General features: G+C 41.5%; 1 protein-coding gene across 10 annotated transcripts in view; it reads left to right on the forward strand.

Moving 5' to 3' along the window:
* LOC139553598 (apoptosis-resistant E3 ubiquitin protein ligase 1-like) overlaps positions 1-19,732 on the forward strand; it is a 31,340-nt gene that overhangs the window by 1,294 nt on the left and 10,314 nt on the right. For 2 of the 10 annotated variants that reach the window (XM_071366102.1, XM_071366104.1), the window contains exons 2-7: positions 2,620-2,679; positions 4,849-5,062; positions 5,595-5,763; positions 12,233-12,453; positions 15,141-15,212; positions 19,308-19,534. In XM_071366102.1, coding sequence (XP_071222203.1) covers positions 4,915-5,062; positions 5,595-5,763; positions 12,233-12,453; positions 15,141-15,212; positions 19,308-19,534 — 837 coding nt within the window. In that variant the 5' untranslated portion in view covers positions 2,620-2,679; positions 4,849-4,914. Of the gene's footprint in view, positions 1-166; positions 2,680-4,848; positions 5,063-5,594; positions 5,764-11,272; positions 11,352-12,232; positions 13,480-15,140; positions 15,213-19,307; positions 19,535-19,732 lie in introns of those variants that run through there. The other 8 variants (XM_071366106.1, XM_071366107.1, XM_071366108.1 and 5 more) reach the window with 7 other exon arrangements.

Here is a 19,732-nt window from a genome sequence, read left to right on the forward strand (position 1 = left end):
AGACTGTTCTCTCTACTACCGCACGGCAAGCGGTACCGGAGCGCCAAGTCTAGGTCCAAGGGGCATCTAAACAGCTTCTACCCCCAAGTCATAAGACTCCAGAACATCTAATCAAAATGCTACCCAGACCATTTGCATTGCCCCCCCCCCCCCCCCTTTTACGCTGCTGCTACTCTGTTATCTGTGCATAGTCACTTTAATAACTCTACCTACATGTAACCTCAATTTCCTCGACTAACCAGTGCCCCCGCACATTGAATCTGTAACGGTACCCCATGTATATAGCCTCGCTATTTATATTTTACTGATGCTCTTTAATTATTTGTTGCTTTTATTTCTTATTTTTTTAGGGATTTTTCTTAAAACGGCATTGTTGGTTAAGGGCTTGTAAGTAAGCATTTCACTGTAAAGTCTACACCTGTTCTATTCGGCACGTGACAAATCAAATTTGATTAGATTTAGCAGACGCTCTTATCCAGAGTGATTTAATGTATTCATGGTAAGGTAGATAGGTGGGACAACCACATGTCACAGTACATTTTCCTCAATAAACTAGCTATCAGCAAAGTCAGAGCTAGTAAGGGGGGGATCAAGAGCAAGTGTTACACTGAACAAAAATATAAAACGCAACAAAGTGTTGGTCCCAAGTTTCATGAGCTGAAATAAAAGATCCCAGAAATGTTCCATATGCACAAAAGGCTTATCGCAAATGTTTTACAAAAATTAGTTTATATCCCTGTTAGTGAGCATTTCTTCTTTGCCAGCATAATCCATCCACCTGACTGGTGTGGCATATCAAAAAGCTGATTAAACAGCATTATCATTACACAGGTGCACCTTGTGCTGTGGACAGAAAAGGCCACTAAAATATGCAGTTTTGTCACAACACAATGCCACAGATGTAAAGTTGAGGGAGTGTGCAATTGGCATGCTGACTGCAGGAATTTCCACCAGATCTGTTGCCATAGAATTTCATGTTTATTTCTCTACCATAAGCTGCCTCCAATGTAATTTTAGAGCATTTGGCAGTATGCCCAACCGGCCTCAAAACTGCAGACCACGTGTATGGCGTTGTTTGGGCGAGCGGTTTGCCGATGTCAACATTGTGAACAGAGTGCTCAATGGTGGCTTTGGGGTTATGGTGTGGGCAGGCATTTTTTAAATACATTTGATTTGATTTTAATCTATGGCAATTTGAATACACAGATACCGGGACGAGATCCTGAGGCCCATTGTCATGCCATTCGTCCGCCGCCCTCACCTCATGTTTCAGCATAATACACAGCCCCATGCCTCAAGGATCTGTACACAATTCCTGGAAGCTGAACATTTCCCAGTTCTTCCATGGCCTGCATACTCACCAGACATGTCACCAATTCAGCATGTTTGGAATGCTCTGGATTGACAGCCTGTTCCAGTTCAGTAGATTACGGCCTAATGTATTTATTTAAATTTCCTTATTTCCTTATAAGAACTAACTCGGTAAAATCGTAGACATTTTTGCTTTTATATTTTTGTTCAGTATAGTTCACAAAAGGCAAAAAGGAGGGGGTGCTGTGGCATTATTTAAGATGCTCTGAAGAGATAGGGTTTCAGAAGATGGGCAGGGACTCTGCTGTCCTAGCTTCAGGGGGAAGCTTGTTCCATCATTGGGGTGCCAGGACGGAGAAGAGCTTGGACTGGTCTGAGTTGAGCTGCCCTCCTGTTGGGGTGGGAGGGCCAAGAGACCAGAGGTGGCAGAACAGAGTACTCATGTTGGGGTGTAGGGTTTGAGCATAACCTGAATTTCGAGAAGGGCAATTCCTCTTGCTGCTCCATAAGCAAGTGCTATGGTCTTGTGGATGCGAGCGTCGACTGGAAGCCAGTGTAGTATGCGGAGGAGCGGGGTGACATGGAAGAACTTGAGACAGTTGAACACCTGGCGGGCTGCAGCGTTCTAGATAAATGGCAGGGGTTTGATGGCACAAGCGGGTAGCCCAGCCAACAGTGAGTTGCACAAGTCCAGACGGAAGATAAGTGCCTGGATTAGTACCTGCGCCGCTTCTTCAAGCCGCTTCCTGTGTGAGGTAGGGTTGTACTCTACGGATGTTATAGAGCATGAAGCTGCAGGAGCGAGTTCCTGCTTTGATGTGTGCAGAGAACGATGGTGTTGTCCAGGGTCACGCCAAGGTTCTTTGCACTCTGCTACAGGGACACAGTGGAGTTGTCAATTGTGATGGAGAAGTTTTGAGCGGGCAGGCCTTCCCCGGGAGGAAGAGGAGCTCCATCTTGTCGAGGTTGAGCTTGAGGTGGTGGTCAACATCAAGCTACAGATTGTACCCCAGACAATGTCATATTTTTTATTTATTTAAGTCAGTTAAGAACAAATTCTTATTTACAATGATGGCCTACCCCGGACGACGCTGGGCCAATTGTGTGCTGCTCTATGGGACTCCCAATCATGCCCTGTTGTGATACAGCCTGGAATCGAACCAGGGTCTGTGGTGACACCTATAGCACTGAGATGCAGTGCCTTAGACCGTGCGACCAAAACAAAGATCTACACGCATGCAATAGGAAGATCTTACTCTGTACACAAAAACTTGATTTAATATTGTTCTGAATTTATGTTTTTTGTAGAACCACCTGCAACTGGTATCTCTCCCATCTTGGCTGGGGATAGCTGGCCGCCGGCTCAAGGTAGGTGTAGGGGGCCTGGCAAGGCTGGACTGGTAGCTGGCCCGGGGCCTGGTAAAGCTTAGCTGGTTGGTAGCTGGTAGCCCCCTCCCCCATTGCGTTACCAACCCAGGTTTCGGCACCATGAAAAATAGGTAAAAGAAACTAAGGGATGTGTGGGAGGCAATGCAAATGGGTGTGTCTGCAAGAACACAAAGAGGGTAACCTTTTGAGCTTTTATTAAATTACGATGACAGTTGGATGGTTTCTGGGAATCAAATAAGCAATTTGCTACATCAGTACAACACATAGGAGTAATAACTTAACACCACAGATGTATACAAAGAACTGTGTGAAAATATAACGTTAGTATAATGTCTATGGCAAGCTAACAAAGGCTGTGGTCAAACAAAATCTAACAAATCACACTGACCAAGGAAGTCAACACCAAAAGGAAAGAGGACAAACTTAGTAACTCATCCAGGTGAAAGGAATATATTAGCACATAACACATCTTCCAAACACATCACACTACCAGTCCATGAGGTATCAACATTGATTACTTCTTCAATGAGGTTTAAGGGTGGTTGGCATATAATAAATTACTGCGTTACTGTCACCTACTAGACTGGAGTACAACTCCCATATACTTTGCTTGAAAAAATATATATAATTCACTACACTCATTTTTTTTAAACAACACCACCCTACTCCACTATTTAAATATATTTAGTCCTACTTCAGGCCAACAACTTGAAAGGATGGGACACCATCACTTAACACACCATGTAACTCTTCTGATGTCAAGTCTCGCACACCCAAATACCTCTCTGCAGCTGCCACCCCAACCTCAGATCTACTACTGACACCACTCCACTCAGGATCCCTGCCCCTTGACCCATCTTCCTCTACTTTCTTCACTGCAGCAGCATATGACAACTTCTGCACTACTCTAACCCTGGAAACCTCAACCTGCCTCTCGCACGGGACATTTCTGATCCCAGCCCCATGGGCACCCCTTTAATTAACACATACCACTACTTTCCCCAATACTACACAGTCCTTCGTCTCATGCCCTTCTGCACACCTAGGAACCTTCCTCCTACACTGCTGCCACATGCCCATAAGCTTGACACCTGCAACAACGTAATGTATTCGGCACAAAAGCTCGTACAGTTTAACTTACATATCCTAACATCACTTTGTCGGGCAAAGACTCAACAACAAAACTCAAAAGAACAGACAACGACTCTTCTGTTTCACCATTCACGCCACCCTGTCTGCGTCACACCAAACAACGAGCATCACAAACACCGGAATCTTCCCCTTCAGTTAGTCAACTTTTACATTTACTGCTATCCCAGTAATCACTCTTTTTCTTGAGAGCAAAACAAATCTCTTACCCACATTCATTTAATGCGGAGCGCCTGCTCCCTCTGACCAGCAGAAACACAAACAATTATCACAAGACCACTTCTGGTTACTCTCACTGACTACACAGCATCCACCTTGAAACCACAAATGGATCAGCCAAAAAGCAAGGGTGCACTTTTTCCAAATACTTCACTCCTACTGTCACAGACTCATCTTTATCCTGACCTCAACACTGATTAGGTACCGGTGTGCCTACTTAAAATGTGTGGGGGAAGGAAATAACGCCCCTGCAGGAAGTGGGGGTGACTGGTGGTTGGTGGGGAGTCTGGAAATGGGTGGGGAATTTTGTACACCAATCATTAGGGGTGCTGTAACAAATATGCATCTTGTGGGGATGTTGTTTTTGTAGACAATCTATGTCTATGGGTGTTGCCAATGCATTTATTTTATGTTTTTGTCGCTGTGGACTTTGGTGGTCTTTAGTTTAGATTATGAGATAAAAGTAATGAGACATTTTACGAACCTTGCCAGTTCATGCATATGTCATCTGGATTACATGTCCTATCCCATCATTCAACACTCCTCCAGTGTGAGACATTAACATTCATGCATGCCTTCTCGGCTATGCTGCTACTGCATAATGAAAGCACCTGAGTTGCTAGATGAGCATGGGCACAACTTTTTAATTGTCTTAGTCATTGTTTAGACTTACCTTTCATGAGCTGCCTGACTTAAACCTGTGATGTTGTTGTCGCTATAGCTCTACCAGTGAAGAAGCTGGAGAATGGACATAATTTGCGACTTTATTTTATCGTGCAGTATTTTGGACCTGGCCCAGCCTTTGTGGGGAGCAGAAGAGTCTGAGTCAGAGCTGAAGATGGTCTGATGGACCTCCGCTTTTTGCTGACTTTCCTCTTCTGCTCAGTCTCGTGGATCTTCTTCTGGGAAGTGTGCTGGAAGAAAGGCAAAGAAAGTCAGATTGAAGAATGGATTCAAGGCCACAGTCTCTCCGATTACAAACACTTATTTGAAGGTCAGTTGACAAAATATCAGCAACTTGATTTGATCCAGTGTTTATGAATGACATGGAACAGTGGCAGTTTAGCATCTCTGAACTATTGCTGATGTAAAGGAGCCAGAGGCTAATGTGATTGCAACCGAACACAGTAACATCTTCATTGATTTACTCTGTAGTTGATTCACAGCATCCCAGTTATTTTACAACAAGGGAAATTGAATATCTTTGAATTTACTCATCCATTGGAGTTTGTACAAAAGCCTACACAGTTCAAAGGATATTTTTTTGAATGTTCAGCCAATGGGTGAAATGATTTAGCTCATCCTCTGCCGTTGAAGAGGTTTTAGGTTAGTGTAATTTCCCAAAGTTCATGATGTTGTGGTTTCAGTGATTTAGGGCCTGTCTGTTTGCAGGTAGGAGTATATTCTTATCTTGGCCTCAATCTGGTGATGTTGAGGTGAATTTATTAATGATAAGGCAGGCTATAGACTAGATCCTTCTCTGCTCTGGCTGATTTGTCTGTGTCTGTCTGTGCCTGTGTGTGTAGATGTGCAGACTCTGGAGGAGCTGAGCCTGAGTATTCTGACTCGTCTGGAGTACGTGGTGAGAGAGAAGCGGCGCTGGAGGGACATCGCAGAGGCTCACATCCAGCTGCTGAGAGACTTTGCCTTCCAGGAGTGGCTCTGCTCTCAGAGCCTTGAGCACTACTATCATACGTAAGCATACCACCACCATGTTGTCAGTGCCACTACACAAGCATACAACTAATTATTACCAGCATAGTACTACCTACCTCTCACCTGTCATGGGCAGATTCAAACGCATCACATAAACACAATTAACATTACTAAACGATTCTGCACTACTTTTTTTCCATTTGAGTCATTTAGCAGATGCTCTTATCCAGAGCGACTTACAGTTAGTGCACTAACATCTTACTGAATTCAGTCATTTTGTGAAACACTGTGAGGTCCCTCTTTCACTTTCTCTCTTTCTCTGAGAGATAGAATAACAGCCTTAGAAGATATGTGCTTTTTTGTCCACTTGGGAGCAGCATCCCCATTCATGGCTGGCTGCACTTGGTGACATTAAGCTCAGTGGCTGCAGTGTTTCCGAGCAGCGTTTCCCAAACTCGGTCCCGGGCCCCCCCCTGGGTGCACGTTTTAGTTTTTGCCCTATCACTACACAGCTGATTTAAATAATCAAAGCTTGATGATGAGTTGGTTATTTGAATCAGCTGTGTAGTGCGAGGGCAAAAACCAAAACGTGCACCTAAGGGTTGGGCCCTAGGACCAAGTTTGGGAAACCATGTTTCAGAGGGTCACTTAAAGAGGCAATCCACAGTTGCTAAAGCATTTTTTTGACTTATAAATGTATTATATGTACCCATTTATTCTTGAAAATATAACTTATAATTGCCTCATGAGCTAGATTCAACTGTGGTACCCCATCAGAACCCATAATATAAGCTTGTTTTACTCCAATGTTTGTAAATTAGTAAGTGTAAACAAACACTATAAAGCCTCAATATGTTTAAAAATTGTGATCTCATGGATGGTCAGTCATTGCGTCCATTTCTCCAGCCCCATCCTTCAGCTTTTTACCGAAACGGTGCGGGGAGTCCGCTTTGTTATTGTTTCAACTGCTGAATGCCGCTTTAAGGTGCTGTTACACACACAATATGGTAGATGTTATGCAATGCTGCGGATATGGGGGTAGCTCTCAGTGGACGGAGTAGCAGACCCTTTTTTCTGTCTAATGTTTGAATAAATATCGGTTTTCAGTTGCATCACATTCAGATATTTCATTGTGATCCATGGGGTAGTCATACAAATGGGATTGTTAACTTGACCTCCTCTGCATATTACTGTAGTACAGTATGAGTTCACCTCTGTCTGAGCAGTGACACTCACTCCCTACCTAAAGTAATTGTGAACATGAGCAGCTGGGTTATAGTGGTTACTATACTTTGTTTCTTGTGGCTACAGCAGCTGTCAACTATGGGAAGCTTTGGTTCCTTGAGTACATTACCCATATACAATTTTATACATCTGTCAGTGGAGGAAGCCATTTCATCATGACTCAATACATACCACACTATTTTACTTTAATGTTTATATAAACCTTAAAGGGGCAATCTGCGAGAGCTACATACATACATACTCATTTGATTATTGAAGAATATACAGTGGCAAGAAGAAGTATGTGAACCCTTTGGAAATAACTGGATTTCTGCATAAATTGGTCATAAAATGTTATCTGATCTTCATCTAGGTCACAACAATAGACAAACACAGTCTGCTGAAACTACTAACACACAAACAATTCTACGTTTTCATGACTTCGTTGAACACACCGTGTAAACAGTCACAGTGCAGGGTGGGGAAAGTATGTGATTTAATAACTGGTCAACCCTCCTTTGGCAGCAACAACCTCAACCAAACGTTTTCTGTAGTTGCGGATCAGACCTGCACAATGGTCAGGAGGAATTTTGGACCATTCCTTTTTACAAAACTGTTTCAGTTCAGCAATATTCTTAGGATGTCTGGTGTGAACCGCTAGAGGTCCTGCCACTGGATTTTAAATCAGGTTGAGGCCAGGACTCTGACTGGGCCACTCCAGAAGGCGTATTTTCTTCTGTTGAAGTCATTCTGTTGTTGATTTACTTCTGCGTTTTGGGTCGTTGTCCTGTTGCATCACCTAACTTCTGTTGAGCTTCAATTGGTGGACAGATAGCCTAACATTCTCCTGCAAAATGTCTTGATAAACTTCGGAATTCATTTTTACGTCTGATAGCAAGCTGTCCAGGCCCTGAGGCAGCAAAGCAGCCCCAAACCACGATGCTCCCTCCACCATACTTTACAGTTGGGATGAGGTTTTGATGTTGGTGTGCTGTGCCATTTTATCTCCACACATAGTGTTGTGTGTTCCTTCCAAACAACTCAACTGTAGTTTCATCTGCCTACAGAATATTTTGCCAGTAGTGCTGTGGAACATCCAGGTGCACTTTTGCAAACTTCAGACGTGCAGCAATGGGGCGGCAGGTAGCATAGTGGTTAGAGCGTTGGACTAGTAACCGAAAGGTTGCAAGATCGAATCCCTGAGTTGACAAGGTAAAAATCTGTCGTTCTGCCCCTGAACAAGGCAGTTAACCCACTGTTCCTAGGTCGTCATTGAAAATAAGAATTTGTTCTTAACTGACTTGCCTAGTTAAATAAAGGTAAAGTAAATAAATGTTTTTTTGGACAGCAGTGGCTTTTTCCATGGTGTCCTCCCATGAACACCATTCTTGTTTAGTGTTTTAGATGACGTATACTCGTCAACAGAGATGTTAGCATGTTCCAGAGATTTCTTTAGCTGACACTTCTTAACCTCATTGAGCATTGCGCTGTGCTCTTGCAGTCATCTTTGCAGGACAGACACTAGTAGCAACAGTGCTGGACTTTCTCCATTTATAGACAATTTGTCTTATCGTGGACTGCTGAACATCAAGGCTTTTAGAGATACTTTTGTAACGCTTCCCAGCTTCATGCAAGACAACAATTCTTCATCTTAGGTCTTCTGAGATCTATTTTGTTCGAGGCATGGTTCACATCAGGTAATGCTTCTTGTGAATAGCAAACTCACATTTTGTGAGTGTTTTTTATAGGTCAAGGCAGCTCTAACCAACATCTCCAATCTTGTCTCATTGATTGGACTCCAGGTTAGCTGACTCCTGACTCCAATTAGCTTTTAGAGAAGTCATTAGCCTAGGGTTTCACATACTTTTCCCAACTTACACTGTGAATGTTTAAGTGATGTATTAAGTAAGCATTTCACTGTAAGGTCTACACCTGTTGTATTCAGCGCACGTGACAAATACACTTTGATTTGAATATAGACAATAAAAATACAGTAATTTGTGTGTTATTAGTTTAAGCACACTATGTTTGTCTATTGTTGTGACTTAGATGAAGATCAGATCAAATTTGATGACCAATTTATGCAGAAATACAGGTAATTCCAAAGGGTTCACATACTTTTTCTTGCCACTGTAACTTATAAATAAATCCCTAATGGGCAATTTTCTTACCCCATCAGAACCCAAAATATAAACTTGTTTTACTCTTTTGTTTTCAAACAAAGTAATTGTAAAGAAACACTGTATAGCCTCAAAACATGGTTAAAACTATAATCTCATGGATGGTCAGTCCTTGCATCCATAGCTCTGTCTATGAATTTGAGAGTAGCTACATTTCTCCAGCCCCATCCTTCAGCAATTAACACTATTTAGACTTCATCACTGGAGAAGTCCCTACCTCAGACCTGGATGTGCATGAGATCGGTGTATCTGGCCATAGGGCCATTACAATGTCTCTGAGTACTCCTGCACTTCAGCTCTGCCATAAGCACACTATTAAATTAAAAAACAAGTCCCTTGACACGTCCGTCTTTCAGGAGTCTGTTTGCCCTGCCCTACAAGCTGACTGTCATGAGTCTGATATCCCTGATGAGATAGATGGTTGACCTGTATAACAGCACTCTAAGGAACACCTTAAACAGCCTTTCCCTTGAAAAAGTATCCTTCCAAATATCCTTCCAACGGTTCACAGAGGAGCTGCTTAGCATGGAGACCCATGGCCACAAGCGAGAGCCTCTGTGGAGATGTGCTGGCCTAATTGTCAATCTACTGGTCTATAAAGACTACCAGGCTTGTTATTTAAAAGCATTAAAAGCAGCCCACTCCACCTTCTACTCTGACAACGACCGAGGAAATCGTAAGACTTTGTTTTCCACCATCAGTCGTCTTCTCCATCCTACAGACTCTGGCCCTCCCACAGCAACTACTGAACAATGCAACAGATTTTCTGAGTTCTTTAAGGCTAAAATCAACACCACCCTCCTTCTTTTAGACCTTAGTACTGCTTTCGACACAGTAGATCACACATTCTACTGCAGCGCCTCAGAGAGCACACTGCCATCTGTGGGACTGCCCTAAACTCTAATCAATTCGCCGAATACAACAGGGAAAAGCTTATTTACAAGCCCTTAATTAAGGATCGGACCCTTTTTTAAAATTTTCGCCAAAAATTATATACCCAAATCTAACTGCCTGTAGCTCAGGACCTGAAGCAAGGGGGCAGACATAGCAGGGGTTCAAACTGTAGAACCCAGTTCCTACATTTTAATATAAAAATAGATTTTATTTTATAAAACTATGCTACATTTTAACTCTGGGACCCTCAGGATGACAAATCAGAGCAAGATTGCTGAATGTAAGTACGTTATTTATCTTCAGAGGTGAATGTATCAAACCAGTTGCCGTGATAAATGTTTTTTGTTGTTGTGCACTCTCCTCAAACAATAGCATGGTATTTTTTCACTGTAATAGCTACTGTAAATTGGACAGTGCAGTTAGATTAACAATAATTTAAGCTTTCTCCCCATATAAAACATGTCTATGTCCTGGGAAATGTTCTTGTTACTTACAACGTCATGTTAATCACATTAGTGCACGTTAGCTCAACCGTCCCATGGGGGGGATATGGGGGGATACCAATCGCGTAGAGGTTAACCAACAGTGCAGAGTTTTTTAAAAAGTTTGCTGAACTAAAGGAAAAATTGTAACACAATAAATAGCAATAATGAGGCTATATACAAGGGATACCGGTACTGTCACTGTGTGGACAACGTGGTCGATACACTTATTAATGAAGCCAGTGACTGATGTGGTATACTCTTCAATGCCATTGGATGAATCCCGGAACGTATTCCAGAAACAGTAGCTTAGCATCCGCTTCATCAGACCACTTCCGTATTGACCACGTCACTGCTACTTCCTGTTTGAGTTTTTGGATAAGCAGCCTATGGATAAGCATTTTCTTGTTTGCTTATGGCCTTATACAGCTCGCTGAGTGCTGTCTTAGTGCCAACTATGAAGAATATAGATGAAAACTCTCTTGGTAAATAGTGGGGTCTATAGCTTATTATGAGACACTCTAATTCAGGCGAGCAAAACCATGAGACTTCCTTAATATTACGAGATTGCGTAGCAGCTGTTGTTATCAAAGAGACACACACCACCCCTCCTGATCTTACGGAGCTCATCCAATTTATTCTCCAGTGATTACACGTTTAGCAGTAAAACGGAGGGTAAATGCGGATTATCCACTTGCCAGCGCTGTCTTGCCAGGCATCTGGCTCTTCAACCTTTGTAACAGCGTCTCTTCTTCATACGAATGACAGGGATTTGGGCCTGGTCCAGGAGGAGCAGTATATCCTTTGTGTCCGACTCATTAATGAAAAAATCCTAGTCCAGTTTGAGGTGAGTAATCGCAGTTCTGATGTCCAGAAGTTCTTTTCGGTCATAATAAACGATGGCAGAATAATTATGTACAAAAAAGAAGAAAACTGCAAAAAATAATAAAAAATAGCACAATTGGTCAGGAGCCCGTAAAACTGCAGCCATCCCCTTTGGTGCCATTCTCTATGGTTTACCTCCTACATCTCTAACCACAAGCAGTACGTCACCCTTGGTGAGGCAAGATCAGTGGAGTCCACCATAACCTGTGGTGTCCCACAAGGGTCGGTGCTAGGACCCATTCTCTTCCTGCTATGTCCTCCCAGGCCCACCCATGGCTGCGCCCCTGCCCAGTCATGTGAAATCCTTAGATATGGGGCTAATAAATGTATTTCAATTGACTGATTTCCTTATATGAACTGTAACTCAGTAAAATCATTGAAATTGTTGCATGTTGAGTTTATATTTATTTAGTTTTTTTTAACTGTTTTTCTATTTAAATAGTTATTTTATGCACTTTGAGATTATTCCTGGATAATGAAAAGCGCTTTACAAATGTAATTATTATTATTATTTACCAAATCAGTGGGTGAATGTCACTTTGTTATTGTTAGAACTGCAGATTGCCCCTTAAATGTTTAATGTAAATGTAACCTAGTAGATCATGTTAAGGTTACTGTGGTACAGTGCAGAACAGGGTGATAGACCAATATTTGCCTTGCATGCATGATAAAGTACACAATATTTAAAGCAATAACAGACTACAACCCAGCTTTAAAGTCAGGTTCTTCTTGTTCAGTCTGTGTATTATCCTGTTTGAGACTGTGGCCATGCTAGAGGTGAATGAATACAAATGACTGTTTTTTCTCTGTGTTTGATCATATTGCACTGTGGTCCAACTGAAGACTGAAGACCTTGGGTTGTATGACTCTGGATGATCTAGCCCAGTTTGACAGCCAGTTGCAGCTCTCTCTTGCTGCGTGGGGATACTACTACGAAGACTACATCAAGCTGTCCACAGGCGTCAAGGTTCTCCAGGCCTCTAGGGGGAGCCGCGACCAGGACTACGAGATCCAACTCGTGCACAGCCTTGCTGAAAGGCGCCTAAATGAGAAGTGGTCTATCGGTGAGTGCAATGCGTCTGCCATGGATTAAGAGTGATTTCAGACACTGGCTGTAGAAGATACTGATGTAGGGCTGTGACTGGCGGCCTTTGCGAGTGTATCCATAGGAGCAAAGCAGGAAGTAAAAGCAGGAATTTTACCCTTCAATATGTGCCACACATCAGTTAACATAATTTGAATGAACAGTCTACATTACCATGGACATTATTGCATCAGGTACCCATATCCTCTCCAGTGAAATTGCCAAAGTTAGTTCCAAGCCTGTTATATTCATTATATTTCTATGTGTGTTGCTGCTGCGTTGAAAACTTGTTTGTTGCTTCTTTCAGCAAGGAGCAACTACGTTTCATGAATGTTGTTAATAGTGATGGGGATATTATTTTTGACGTTATATAGTATCGTCGTCAAGATCACAATATCGCAATATAATGTTTGTGCCAGTTGAATGTACCTGCACCAACACTCCAGTATGTTTCCTTCATAGCTTGTTCTCTTATCTTTTTAAATATGCAGTAAATTTGTTTTCAGCACTTTTATTTCCACGACTGATCAAAACTGCCAGCCCTAATTGCAAGGACCTAGCATTGAACTTTTTTATTAAGCAATAGCCACACAGATGAACGAAACTAGGTGTTGTAAAGGAGAAGTTGACTGTTACTACAGGGCCATATTAAGACAGTTAATGCAACCACATAATGTGAAAGAAAGTAGCCTAGGCCATTGTTGTTACATTACAATTCTCATGTACAATTTCTTACCCTATCCTAATTTACATACTGTAGTACACACCGATTCTCATTGGCTTATACACTCCCAATGAGCAAATAGCTATGTTACCTATGATAGGTATCTTCTCTGATGCCAAGAATAGCCTAAGTCCTATTTCTGGAAAAGCTTGATTTGCCTTTGTGGTGTGACGCATCGGTGAATACACAGATTGTCCACACACTACTGTGCTTGGCTAGTGCAGGACAACATGGACCAATTAGACTTTCGGATTAATGTCCTGGATGCAGAGTCCAACATGGGTATGTGTTCTAGTTTTAAAGGTTTATTATCTACAGGTATATCAGAAAGCAAAAGTGAAATAAAAAGGTCAATCCTCCAAGTTGGTCTGTGAGTATGCCTGTGAGAATGAAGGACGTAGGCAGTGCTCTAAATAAATAAAAAAATCACGTAAAATTTAAAATCTAGGAGCACCAGAAGATATATATATTTTTGAATTGATTGAGATGTAGCATATTGGGGGTATATGAATTCTTGCTACTTGCTACATGTTGTGCTCTAGAAACCAATGTTTAACCCGGTAAAGACATTTGTTTATTATAAAAAGCTAAAATGTTGATAATTACAGTCATTTGTGTAATATTAGGTTTCTACATAGTGCTGTTGCACAATCTATTGAAGCGCATTACATCGAAAATTCTAAACTGTCTCTTTAAGGTCGTCAAGTTTGTGAGTGATGACATGCAAGTGATCAGTCATTCATTCATTGCTATGATCATTGATCTTATAAAGAAGCTATCCCTTTTCGCTTCTTTCTTTGCCTCCAAATGTTTAGATATACTGATAAAGTAACCAGGTTGTTAGCTAGCTAGCTAATGAGGTAACATGACTGAACAAGGTGTAAACAAATACTGGTTTTGGAATGACCAGCGACATGATTTATGAACAAGGCCTAAAAACTAACTTTTTGGTCCACCAGCCACTGTGGCAGGTAGATAAATAAAATCTACCAGCCAATACATGTAGTCACCATAATAACACCAAAAGCCACATAAAAACATTTTCTCGGTTTTGTTTTTACCGATTTCGAATTTCCACCAGTTCTTTTTTCAGATTTTCACTCTCAAAATTACACTTACAAAAAGAAAAATACGTAAAATTGGATGTTCTAAGTCTGAAGTAAAACTTTTTGATTGGGTTTTATTATGCCACAAGCATCTGTATAGACTTGTAGCCTCATACTTTGAATTGTTAAAGAGTTCATTCTGGCACTCCAATTAAGTGATCTGTAGAGAATATGTCATTTGAATTGCACAACCATTTTAACCATATCAGGAGACCACTTTTGAGGTCTAGGGAATTTCAATTGAACTCAAGAGACTGGTGTTTGGTTGGCGGTGTTTCTGTACTGCATGCTCAATAGCAGAGTTTGAAAAAAAAAAAAATAGCATCCGATTGATACAAGTCATCATTATATCATATCATTCTGCCAGGTAAGGCTGCTTCCATTTAATATCGAAAGTTTTATGTTAAAGCCTTTATAAATGACTGTTTCGGCATCGCTAACTGGCTACACAAAGTGGTAGACACAGGCATTCCCATGCCGTTACGTCTTCAGAAAGTTGCAAGAAATACAAGTCACTGATACATTCTTTAATATTTTTTTATATTCTTTACATGTAGGCTTTGGATTGAACAAATCTGTGCTCACTTTTGTCTCTTAATGCACTCAGAAACAACTGCACAGTGAAACCTATCATTACAACAGTCATTATCAGGGTAATTTTTGTCCTGGTCGCACTGGTGCTCCCAAAATAAAATGTCAGGTCACACAGCAAAATATGTAGGAGCTTATTCGACCAAAATTGACGTAGGGCACATCAGCTTATTATGAAATGTCTGTCAAAAGCTTTTTCTGTGCTGTGAAAGTAAAGTATGATGTCTGTCTTTGTTTCTCTTTCAGCGGGAGCTTTTATATTTGGCTGTACTGTGGCACTGTGCTTTCTGATAAGGGACCTCATGTTTTACGTGATTGGTGAGTGAGTTCTACTGACAGTAGCTGTTTGAAGTAGGGGATGGGCGCCTGTCAGCAAGGCTTGGGGCCTAAACTAACCTGTCATTAGAATTATCAGGAGGTACTTGTTGAAAATACTAGTACAGTTGAAACTTGCCTAGTAAAATTAAGGTTAAAAGAAATTACATGTAATTTTTGAAAAAATTATTTAAAAACCATTCACATATATATAGCAGTAATTGTATAGGTAAAGCCTGGAAATCTTGGGACACACAAACAGTATCTGTAGTTCAAATATATTATATATATATTTGATATATTTGAACTACAGATACTGTTTGTGTGTCCCAAGATTTCCAGGCTTTACCCATACAATTACTGCTTCTCCACAGCACATTCAAGGAAATAGACCTTAAAGGGATAGTTCACTCAAAAATACAAAATGGGTTTCCTTACCCTGTAAGTAGTCTATGGAGAAGGTATGGTGCCAATCCATGCTTTGGGTTAGTTTCCCTGGCACTGTTTCCACATGCTAAACTTTTGGCATTGGTGGCACAAATCCCAATCAAGTCATGGGTTCGATATTCGCTTTGTTCAAAGCATATATAAGTGACTGTTTGAGCTTCACAATCAATGTAGATACTTTTGGATGAAAGTGAACAATCCATTTAAAGCATTCTTTGAAGTAATTTTTCCACAATTGCATTGCAAATGTTCTCTCCACTAATAAGATCAGCATGAGCCATTAGATCTTCACGGGTCCAAAAAGTTGGATGGATCCATGGCTTTCCCACCCATCCCGATATGCATACATTAATTTTCCAAAAACGGAGACCCGTTCCGAAGGGACCCGAAGACAGTCAGACACTTTCCCGAAAAGACCATGGAAAACAGACCCGTGCTGGTTCGAAGCCGAGAGATCCGTTCAGATCTGATAGTGGAAAGAGAGAGAAAGAAACCTCCAACTCGGCGCTGCCAGCGCCATTAGTAAACATGTGATATTGGCCAAATGATCCACCGTTTGTCCAAACGCCCAATAACCAATTACAAAAAAACTAAATTTGTTGTTTCAAAGTTCAAAACTTTATAGTCTCCAGTAATTACCACGAGCCAGTCCTACTCAATTAAGGTGCCACCAACCTCCTGTGATTGTTAGATTAAAGGAGTGACTCTGGTAGGCCTAAAACATTCTTCCTCACCTCAAGTTCAACTGTCGGAGTCACTTGGAGTGCCGGTGCAGACTGCCGTCAAAGGCCTGCAGTAGCTCAGCCTAATAATAGTCATACCACACCAAACCGTCACAAAAGTTTCTGAACTTTATTAGGCTAATATCTAAAGTAAGTCAAGTCGTTGTTTATAGTGAAAATACGAACAGGTTATTATATTGCTGCATTAAATAAAGTTTTGCATTTTGCCCTCTTTGGTTTTTCCTTTTCATGGTTTGTGTGCGAGTAGCATAGTAGGCCTGCCGGGAATACCGGTAATTCTGTTATATTGCGGCAAACACAACATTACAGCTGGAACTTAATTTGGCCACCGAAAATGTCTCAACAGAATGAAACATTCCAAAAAATTTTGAACAGGCTTACAGTGCCTTCGGAAAGTATCCAGACCCCACATTTTGTTACGTTACAGACTTATTCTAAAATGGAATCAATACAAAAAAATCCTCAGCAATCTACACACAATACCCAATAGTGACAAAGCGAAAACAGGCTTTTAGACATTTTTGCAAATGTATTAAAAATAAAAACAGAAATATCTTATTTACATAAGTATTCAGACCCTTTGCTATGAGACTCGAAATTGAGCTTAGGTGCATCCTGTTTCCATTGATCATCCTTGAGTTGTTTCTACAACTTGATTGGAGTCCACCTGTGGTAAATTCAATTGATTGGACATGATTTTGTAAGGCACACACCTGTCTATATAAGGTCCCACAAACCAAGCCATGAGGTCGAAGGAATTGTCCAAAGAGCTCCAAGACAGGATTGTGTTGAGGCACAGATCTGGGGAAGGGTACCAAAACATTTCTGCAGCATTGAAGGTCCCCAAGAACACAGTGGCCTCTATCATTCTTAAATGTAAGAAGTTTGGAACCACCAAGACACTTCCTAGAGCTGGCCGCCCGGCCAAACTGAGCAATTGGGGGAGAAGGGCCTTGGTCAGAGAGGTGACCAAGAACCCAATGGTCACTCTGACAGAGCTCTAGAGTTCCTCTGAGGAGATGGGAGAACCTTCCAGAAGGACAACCATCTCTGCAGCATTCCACCAATCAGGCCTTCATGGTAGAGTGGCCAGACGGAAGCCACTCCTCAGTAAAAAGCACATAACAGCCCTCTTGGAGTTTGCCAAAAGGCACCAAAAGACTCTCTCAGACAATGAGAAACAAGATTCTCTGGTCTGATGAAACCAAGATTGAACTCTTTAGCCTGAATGCCAAGCGTCACATCTGGAGGAAATCTGGCACCATGCCCTACAGTGAAGCATGGTGGTGGCAGCACCATGCTGTGGGGATTTCTTTCTGCGGCATGGACTGGGAGACTAGTCAGGATCGAGGGAAAGATGAACGGAGCAAAATACAGAGAGATCCTTGATGAAAACCTGCTCAGGACCTCAGACCGTTCGAAGGTTCCAACAGGAAAATTACCCTAAGGACACAGCCAAGACAACGCAGGAGTGGCTTTGGGACAAGTCTCTGAATGTCCTTGAGTGGCCCAGCCAGAGCCCGGACTTGAACACGATCGAACATCTCTGGAGAGACCTGGAAATAGCTTTGCAGCAACGCTCCCCATCCAATCTGACAGAGCTTGAGATGATCTGCAGAGAGGAATGGGAGAAACCCCACAAATACAGGTGTGCCAAGCTTGTAGCGTCATACCCAAGAAGACTCAAGGCTGTAATCGTTGCCAAAGGTGCTTCAACAAAGTACTGAGTAAAGGGTCTGAATACTTATGTAAATGTGATATTTCAGTTTTCTATTTTTAACAAATTTGCAAAAATGTGCTAGTTTTTGCTTTGTCATTATGGGGTATTGTGTGTATGGGGTATTGCGTGTAGATTGATGAGGGGAGAAAAAAATATATTTAATGATTTTAGAATAAGGCTGTAACGTAACAAAATTTGGAAAAATTCAAGGTGTCTGAATACTTTCCAAATGCACTGTATATTGCAGCTATTACCAAGAAAGGTGATTACCTACCGTAGGCCTACTCAACAAATTACAGTAATAGGTTAATGCTATTTATTTTACAACAGGCCTACTTTTAACCTTAAACTAAATACGGATCACAAAATTAAAAAGACAAACTTAATTTAGCCAACGAAAATGTCTCAACAAAATGAAGAGAAAAAAACTTTTTGCATAGGCTATGCAGAGAACCCGTTTAGATTATAAAATAGGCCTACAATAATAATACAAAGTATTTACAATAATAATGTGATGACTAAACATTCAATAATAAATATGGAAATAAATGAATGGTAGGTAGACAATTGCATCAAACCTGAATAATGAGTTGCACTCAGTCCATTTGGCCACACTAACATTCTTCTCATCTTTGTCCATTATAATATTAAAACTTGTCCCCGAGGACATTACCCTTGTCGGCTTCTTTTTACTGTACTTTTTCTCCTCTAACTTTCGTTTTACTTCAATGAAAAATAACTTCATCTTCACAATCAACAGTAGCCTCGGCCAAGGCTCATTTTACTGTCTCTCTCCAGCAGGTAAGGTTAGCAGCTGGAACCATTTTCAGTTGAACATAACTATACATTTTATTGAGTTGCAATTGGCTAACAGAGATAACAAGCTCGCGCATTTCTCATCACACAAACAGTAAATTAACAGAGGACAGGTCCAATCAGGTCCAGTCGATAAATCAATTTGAATTGCACATACCCGAGACCCGTGCCAATTATATCAGACTCGTCACAGATCCGAGACAAAAGTCCGAATTTAGGACCTGGACCCGCTCGGGTCCCGGGTCAGATCTCCAGATTTTGTGGTATGTTGGACCCGTGAAGACCTCTATGAGCCATCCTCAGTATGCTGTGCATTTAATCACATTCAGTGTGTTCAAACAAGGTCTCTGACTGAATGTCTCCCCCTGGCAGGTGGAATTACTGTTTCCATCATAGCGTTTGTCTTTACCATCAAGTTCCTATGTGAGCTCGCTGCACGGGTGGTTAGCTTCCTGCAGAATGAGGACCCCGGGAGAAGGGGCGACCGCAGCATCTACGACTATGTACGAGGGAACTACCTGGACCCGCGCTCCTGCAAGGTGTCCTGGGATTGGAAGGACCCACAGGAAGTGGGCCAGACTATGAGCTTCCGTGTTCAGGTAAGATCCTTTCCTACCTATCTGCTTGAAATCACATATCTAGGCTACTTCAGTCATTTCTGGATTTTAAAAGTTTAGTTTCTGTATGAAACTACGATTAGAGCACAACCACCCACCTCAAATATTAAAGGTCCAATGTAGACATCTTTATCTCAATATCAAATCATTTCTGGGTAATAATTAAGTACCTTACTGTGA

The sequence above is a fragment of the Salvelinus alpinus genome, chromosome 25 (genome assembly GCF_045679555.1).
Source record: "Salvelinus alpinus chromosome 25, SLU_Salpinus.1, whole genome shotgun sequence".
NCBI classification, from domain to species: domain Eukaryota; kingdom Metazoa; phylum Chordata; class Actinopteri; order Salmoniformes; family Salmonidae; genus Salvelinus; species Salvelinus alpinus.